General features: G+C 48.1%; 1 protein-coding gene across 1 annotated transcript in view; it reads left to right on the top strand.

Moving 5' to 3' along the window:
• Window positions 1–2,015: 2,015 nt before the first annotated feature.
• The window catches only part of FER1L5 (fer-1 like family member 5), a 50,874-nt gene continuing 44,814 nt past the window's right edge, over window positions 2,016–8,075 (top strand). The window contains exons 1-6 of the mRNA XM_036888719.2: window positions 2,016–2,294; window positions 4,202–4,254; window positions 4,856–4,947; window positions 5,629–5,737; window positions 7,387–7,441; window positions 7,884–7,993. Coding sequence (XP_036744614.2) covers window positions 2,192–2,294; window positions 4,202–4,254; window positions 4,856–4,947; window positions 5,629–5,737; window positions 7,387–7,441; window positions 7,884–7,993 — 522 coding nt within the window. The 5' untranslated portion in view covers window positions 2,016–2,191. The remainder of the gene's footprint in view (window positions 2,295–4,201; window positions 4,255–4,855; window positions 4,948–5,628; window positions 5,738–7,386; window positions 7,442–7,883; window positions 7,994–8,075) is intronic.

Below are 8,075 nucleotides of genomic sequence, written 5' to 3'. Positions count from 1 at the left end.
ATCTGAATTTCTTCTTTGGAGAACTGTCTGCTCAGCTCCTCTGCCCATTTTTTAGTTGGATTATTTGCTTTTTGTTTGTTGAGGTGTGTGAGCTCTTTATATATTTTGGATGTCAAGCCTTTATCAGATCCGTCATTTACGAATATATTCTCCCATACTGTAGGGTACCTTTCTGTTCTATTGATGGTGTCCTTTGCTGTACAGAAGCTTTTCAGCTTGATGTAGTCCCACTTGTTCATTTTTGTCTTTGTTTTCCTTGCCCAGGGAGGTATGTTCATGAAGAAGTCACTCATGTTTATGTCCATGAGATTTTTGCCCATGTTTTTTTCTAAGAGTTTAATGGTTTCATGACTTACATTCAGGTCTTTGATCCATTTTGAATTTCCTTTTGTGTATGGGGTTAGACAATGATCCAGTTTCATTCTCTTACATGTAGCTGTCCAGTTTTGCCAGCACCATCTGTTGAAGAGACTGTCTTTTCCCCATTGTATGTCCATGGATCCTTTATCGTATATTAATTGGCCATATATTTTTGGGTTAATGCCTGGAGTCTCTATTCTGTTCCACTGGTCTGTGGCTCTGTTCTTGTGCCAGTACCAAATTGTCTTGATTACTGTGGCTTTGTAGTACAGCTTGAAGTTGGGGAGTGAGATCCCCCCCCACTTTATTCTTCCTTCTCAGGATTGCTTTGGCTATTCGAGGTCTTTGGTGTTTCCATATGAATTTTTGAACTATTTGTTCCAGTTTGTTGAAGAATGTTGTTGGTAATTTGATAGGGATTGCATCAAATCTGTATATTGCTTTGGGCATGATGGCCATTTGATGATATTCATTCTTCCTAGCCAGGAGCATGGGATGAGTTTCCATTTGTTAGTGTGCTCTTCAATTTCTCTTAAGAGTGTCTTATAGTTTTCAGCGTATAGTTCTTTCACTTCCTTGGTTAGGTTTATTCCTAGGTATTTTATTCTTTTTGATGCAGTTGTGAATGGAATTGTTTCCCTGATTTCTCTTTCTATTGGTTCATTGTTAGTATATAGGAAAGTCACAGATTTCTGTGTGTTAATTTTGTATCCTGCAACTTTGCTGTATTCTGATATCAGTTCTAGTAGTTTTGGAGTGGAGTCTTTAGGGTTTTTTATGTACAATATCATGTCATCTGCAAATAGTGACAGTTTGACTTCTTCTTTACCAATCTGGATTCCTTGTATTTCTTTGTTTTGTCTAGTTGCCGTGGCTAGGACCTCCAGTACTATGTTAAATAACAGTGGGGAGAGTGGGCATCCCTGTCTTGTTCCCGATCTCAGAGGAAAAGCTTTCAGCTTCTCACTGTTCAGTATGATGTTAGCTGTAGGTTTATCATATATGGCCTTTATTATGTTGAGGTATTTGCCCTCTATACCCATTTTGTTGAGAGTTTTTATCATGAATGGATGTTGAATTTTGTCGAATGCTTTTTTTTCAGCATCTATGGAGATGATCATGTGGTTTTTGTCCTTTTTGTTTATGGGGTGGATGATATTGATGGATTTTCGAATGTTGTACCATCCTTGCATCCCTGGGATGAATCTGACTTGGTCGTGGTTTTTGCAGTTTTTCTTTAACCTTACAAACCCAGCTGGCGTAAGAGCTTGTTAGCTAAAAAGCTAATCTCCCTTCGTTAAAGAGAGACTCATATCTGAACTTAGATTTCCTTTAACACAAAACAGGAGGCCTAATCATATGCTTACACAATTAGGAAGGAATTCTCCCAAAACATCGTTGAAATTGCCTTTGATTTCCATGTCCCCTTCCTCAGATTGCCTTGCTTCTCCTACTTTCTCATCTAAAATGTGTGACTCGGGCAATGATTTGCTCCAGATACTTTGCAGGTATAAACAGGAAAACATTACTCTTACACCTGATCTTGAAATCAGAAGGACAGCAAGAATGAGAGAGAAACGAGAAAAGAAAGAGGAAATGAAAAGTGGCCCAACTGCTTTGTTTCCACAGCCCCAGTCACCTCAAGCCATCGGTTCCATACCCTCTGTGACTTTCTCCTCTTATTTTCCTTGATTCCTCCCCGGAACCAAGAACCATCCACCTTTGTGGCATCGCCTCTATTGCTAAGCAACAGACTCAGGACTCCACTCACCCCAAGAGCCTTGAAAGAAGCCTCAAGACGGAAGATTCACTACATTGACAAGGGAAGGAGATGGAGGACATACTGTGGCTTGTTGTGGTGTCGGCCAAGATCAACCTGCCCAAAACGCCCCCAATGCCCCCACCCAGACCCTACGTGTCTGCGTACTTCAGAGGTGAGCGTCAGGGTCCTGGATGGGAGACATGAGTCCCAAAAGGCAACATGCATTCAGGGAAAAAATAGGTTTGTTGGTGCCCTACCCTGTGAAAGTTGTGTGACGGAAAGGTGAGGTAGTCACCGTCCAGTTCTCTAAACTCTCATCTTTATTGCTATCATTTCTCTTATTAGGACATCTCAGCCTCCCATTGTTCCCAGGGAAGGGCTACTGGAATTAGATTAGTACTTCTATGAACTAAAGCTGTGCCACAAACTGAGGCTTAAAAAGAAAGTACCTGCTTCACAGGATCGATGTGAGGATTTAAAAAGATAATGTACATACAGCTCATTGTACAACTTCCCATAACAACTGCTCAGTGATAGGAATTCCTTGTACAACGAGCAAAGCCTTTTCATAGATGCAGCTTTTGCACCTCACAACGATTCCATGAAGCAAGCGAGACAAGTTTATTTTTGGCTCCATGTTTTCATAGATGAGGAAAAAATGGCCAAGAAGTGGGGTGTGTGTGTGAAAGGATTTATGAGGGAAAATGAAAGAGGTTGAGTATATCTACATGACAAAGAGCTGGGAGTGAAAAGGGGAGAAGGGGGAGGAAGATGAACAGTCTGTGGGTGGAGAGTAAGGAAGGTGGATGCAGGCCAGGGAGGTTTTCTGGGAAGCATCGGGAGGGAGAAAACTGGTGCCAAGAAAAGAGAGGGTACAGCCATTTTCAGGAGAGCCCTGAGTAAAGAATGAGGTCTCTTCCCTCTGTGCTCCCTGGACGTGGCAGCCCTCAGAGGCTGAGCACGTGGGACTCCAGGCTCACAAGGTGACTGAGCTTTATGTCCCCAGGTTGCAGGTTTAAAGAAGTGTCGTGGATGCTGTGTCTTTGCCCTGACTAATTTACCTTGGGCCGGGGAACAGCCTGATTCCCAGCCATCTCCCCCACTGCCTCATGGGCATTACCTTTCTCCTCCTAGAAGCAGCTTTTATAAAAATGCATAAAGCCCGGAACCCTGGGTTTACCTACAAATTCTCATAACTGAATGTTTATTTGATATTTTGTATGCCTTTTCACCTGCTCTTCTCCTGTGTACCTTTCACTACTCTGCACCCCTCCCCCTACCCAACAGGTGCAAGCTGGGTCCCCTCTCTCTCTCTCTTACTCGCATCTTTCCTTGAGAAGAATCTCAAAGTAATTTAGCACTTTGGAGGTGCTTTGCAGGTCTGTAGACTGTTCTTTGTTAGAGGTATTTCTGGAGGAGGGATTTTCATGGATGAAGAGCTTTCAACCCATTATAGACGTTTTGGAATGTCTTAGGGTATGCCAGGCTTTGCTCTGGTAAAAAATAAACCCTTAAATCCCAGTGCTGTAACACAAAAAAGTTGAGCTCTTGCTTACACCAAGTCCCACATCAATGGTGTTGATCAGGCAGCAATCCTGAGTGGGTCCTCCGAACAGTAGTTTAGGGACCAGCTGCTTGCTGCTTATGGAGCCACCCTGGCACCACCCTGCCAGCAGATCGTGAGGGTGGGTGTGGGGAGTGGGGAGGAGAATGGAAAGCCTCATGGGAATTTTAGGAGCCAGGCCTGGCAGTGTGAATTTTGCTCCCATACCCTGTTGGCCAGAATGCATCCCATGGCCCCTCCTGGCTGCAAGATGGCTAGGAATTATGTACCAAAGAACATGAAATGAGCACATAACATTATCTGTCACATGGGGGTGATGTTTTTATCTTGTAAGAAGTGAGAAAGTTGAAACCCCCAGAGTAAAAAAAAAAAAATCAGTGCTGCCAACATAGCTATGTCACATCTGCTAATGTAGACTTGAAGTTTTCTTGGAGTCCTACCTCTCTTTACCCCATTCCAACCTAGACTATGAAATATTTCCTGCCACCAGTGTCGGCCCCTTGGTCTCTTTGCAGATATCAAGAGAAGAACTCGAGAGGTGGAAGGGAATAACCCCATGTGGAATGAGGTAAAACACATCAGGACAAGCCGGGAGGAGGCATTGACAACCCCCATAGAAGGGTCATGTCCAGGCCATGCTTAGAAGTCTAGGGAGAGGATAGGAAACCTCACAAGCTTTTCCCACAGCCAGGGCATCTTGGCGCAGTCTCTGAACTGAAGGCCATGCAGGGCTGAGGGCCGCAGCGGCCACATCTGCCCATAGTGCTCTGGGCCCTTCCCCTCCCCTCTGGGTATGGCCAGTCTCATCCAACCGGGCCATCCTAATGTTCCCAGAACACTGAAGCAAGACAGGGCTCCCTGTGCAGGATCCTCACTCATCCTCCACCCACCTACCCATGTCCCCATCCTCCACCTCGGTCCTCAAGCCCCCTAATTACCAACATGCCACAACACTGCAGTTAAGCTGAGGGAGGCATCCCAGGTAGGATGCCCAGCACCTAAATGGAAGGTAACAAATGCCGCCATCTTAGGAAATTTGACTTGAGGGAGGTTCCTCAGTTCAAGAGAAACACAGTGCCAACCTGTTCCCTGAATCTTTCCTCATTTCCTAGAAGGATGGACGAGGGAGTGGGGAGGAAGGATGCTGACCTCTCTCTGCCCCCCGACAGACCCTAATCTGGCACCTCTGGAACCGCCCCCTGCAAAATGACTCATTCCTGCAAATCATCCTTCAAGACATGGGCTCCACAAAGAAAGAAAGGTGAGACAGACAGGCAGGAGACTCCTGATTCTAACTAAAGCTACGTAGGTGTTGCAATCCTGTCCTTAATCTGCAACTCACTCAAAACTCACTCCAGCCAGCTAATGCAAAAGAGAAAGAAAAGAAAGGGTGGGGGATTTGTGGAAGGCTCCTGAGTCTAGGAATTTAGATGATCTAGAACTAGGAACCTGGGAGCCCAGAAGCAGTTCTGCCTCGTCTGAAACCACAGGATCTCAAATCCCTGCTTCTCTCTGCCCAACCCTGGCTTCCCATCATGGCCCCATCCTAGTGCCCAGCTGAAGCTGACACCCACTGAGGCTGATGCTAAGGCATCCCAGATCAAAATTCCTAGGACAGAAAATCTGATTGGCCCAGTTGGGTCAGGTGTCCACCGCCTGGTCCAATCAGCTGTTACTTGGGAGCAGAGCTTCTGGGAAGAGGCTGGGCCAGGCGGAGCCAGTAATTGGGACACTCACTGCCCAGGGAGCCCCAAAGCCAATCCCCAGAAACCTGAGAGCCCTGCGCCCTCTGGTGGATGCTCTCCATCACTGCACACTTCCTTCAGCCTGTGGACAGCATAGCCTGTAGGAGAGAAAAGCATCTCTAGATGAAATAATGCCTGGGACAGAGGACACCCTTTCCCCCGGCTCGGAATCTCATACCTGCTCCTCATCTCCCCAGGTTCATGGGCCTGGCCACAGTACTGCTCAAGCCCTTGGTGGAAAAACCAAGCGAGGTCCTTTTCTTGAAGGATCTGGCCCTGCTCAGTCATTCCATGACGCCCACAGATGTGAGTCGGGCCCCAGGAATGGTGGCTGGAGGAAGGGGTGCAGCTGGTGAAGCTGGGAAACGCCACCCCAGCAAAGGGCCAGTGTCCCCCACCAGAGGGCTTGTCCTGTCCTAGGGGGGTCATCACACTGCCATCATCTCCCCAGCTTCCCCATCTTGCCATCCATCCACCCACCCACCCTTTCACCCTTCCACCCACCCATTTAGATTATTTGGTTGATGGTCCCCTGGGTGTCAGCAACTGTGCTAGGCCTGGAACATGAAATGAAGCCAACTCATGGTCTACTGGAGTTGGCTCTGCTCACAGTGACAGGTGCTCCAGTGCAGTACACAAGGGTCTGTAAAGCCAGGTTGCTGAGGTCAGGAGGAAGTGAATGGTTCTTCTGGGGAGGTAATGGGAGACTTTACAGAGATGATTAAGACATGTGGAAACAAAGACCAGTCAAATGAGAATAATCAAATTCTATTGAGAGGTTGCTATAGCAAAGGAGTCAGCCACCATCACTTGCCTTTTGGCAGAGACTCAAAGGCAGGCAGAGGAGAGGCAAAAACTTAGAGTGGCAAAAAGGGGAAGGCTCCAGATGCACTTTACTGGGGGCCGCTGGGGGATCTGGGAAGATCAGAGGGCATGCATCCTATGTGATTGGCAGTGAGTGTATATTTGGCTTTCTCTGGTTGGCCCTAAGTTGGAAGCAGGGACAGAAGTTAGAGAAGCTATCAGGTATTAATCAAGTCGTGGCTGTTTGGGACTGATTGTTTCAGGGGTTATTGTTTAGTTTCCTGGACTGGTGGCTGAAGAAGTGACCTGACCTCTTACAAAGCTGTGCTATACATAGCAGGCTGGCTTCCTTGGCTGGTTACCGTATATACTGAGTTGATTATTGCAAATCGCGCATCAGTGTTCCATTTTTATATAGAGTCTGGTTATTGTGTATTTGTATATTCAGTTTCTCGCTGGGCATGAGTTTGCCCAAAGAACAGGAAAGGAAGACAATGCCAGGCAGGGGAATAAGGTGCAAGTGTGAAGGCTGAAGGGAGAGAGAGACAGTGGGCAGGTTTGGGAGCATGGGCTGCCCTGAACCACCAGCAGAAGGTAGGGGGTGTGAAGGGAAGGTTGGGGGACTGAGGCTAGGTGCGTGGTCAAGGGTCAGAGGCCAGGGGCTTTCTGGCCTGTGCTGATGAGTTGTGAGTTTACCCTGATCTTTAAGGGTACTTAGGAAGTGTTTAGGGCCAATTCTGGCGATGGTCTGGAGGATGGATGGGTAGTGGGAGCACTTGGAGACAGGAGGTCAGTTAAGAGATATTTGTAGGAGCTCCTGCCTGAGGTCATGAGATATTGAGCTAGAAGAGCCGTCAGCACCTGTGGCTCTAGACTGGTCCCAAGTCACCTCTCCCTCTCCTCCCCCACTGCTGCATCCACTTACCACCTCCTCTGCCATGGGCTGCATCTATTCTCCAAACCCCCAGCCCCATAACCTTTGCTCCCTCCACCCCAGACAACACAGGCCCCATGGTGTGGCCCTGTACCATGTGCCACATTGCTCTCTGCAGTAGCACTGGGTGAACCCAGCAGTCTGGGCCAGGTTCTGGGGCTGTGACCTGGCCAAGGACCACAACGTCTGGCTTATGGCCACGGCCTTTGCCTTGCAGTGCACCATCACCCTACAAGTGGCCCGTATGACCAGCCCGCATATTGAGAAGACAGGTCTGTACTCACAGGGGGCTTACCCCTGCCCTTCTCCAAGCATAGCTGATGGGACCTTTGAGACCCATCCACTGAGGCCTACAGAAGGATTGTGACCAGGTTAGGGTCTAGAGGCCAGATCTCCAGACATCCAGCTGAAGTCATGTTCTCTCAGTATGCCGCTTCTCATATCTAGACTTAAGACCCAGCATCCAATGGGCTGGAAAGGGAGGCAAGGATGGCCATTTCCAAGAGCCCCCTGTCTGGAGTTGCTGCCCAGGTTACTGAGGGTGGGAGGGGGCCCGTGGGAATGTTCTGGGGAGGACGTGCCCTTATCATAGTCTCTTGGCCATGTTTTAGTTGGGAGCTGGTCACTGGGGATAGAACAATGAAATGGGGGAAATGCCTCAAAACCTTCTACGTCCCAGCCTCTGAGAGCCCACCCTGGATTTCGTTTCCCCAGGTGATGAAGACCCCCTGGGCCTAACTACACGAGAGGCAGCCTGGCAGAAACCGATGGTTCCCAGCTCCACCATGCAAAAGGCCCTGTCCTTCAAGCCTCAGCACTTTCAGGTGAGGGCCTCTCAGGCTGGAGCTTGTGTGATTTGTCTGACACGCTCACCATGCTCCCAGGCTGTGCCGGCCTGTCTACAGG

Source organism: Manis pentadactyla, chromosome 2, assembly GCF_030020395.1.
Source record: "Manis pentadactyla isolate mManPen7 chromosome 2, mManPen7.hap1, whole genome shotgun sequence".
NCBI classification, from domain to species: Eukaryota; Metazoa; Chordata; class Mammalia; order Pholidota; family Manidae; genus Manis; species Manis pentadactyla.
This window is presented reverse-complemented; position numbering and strand designations above follow the sequence as displayed.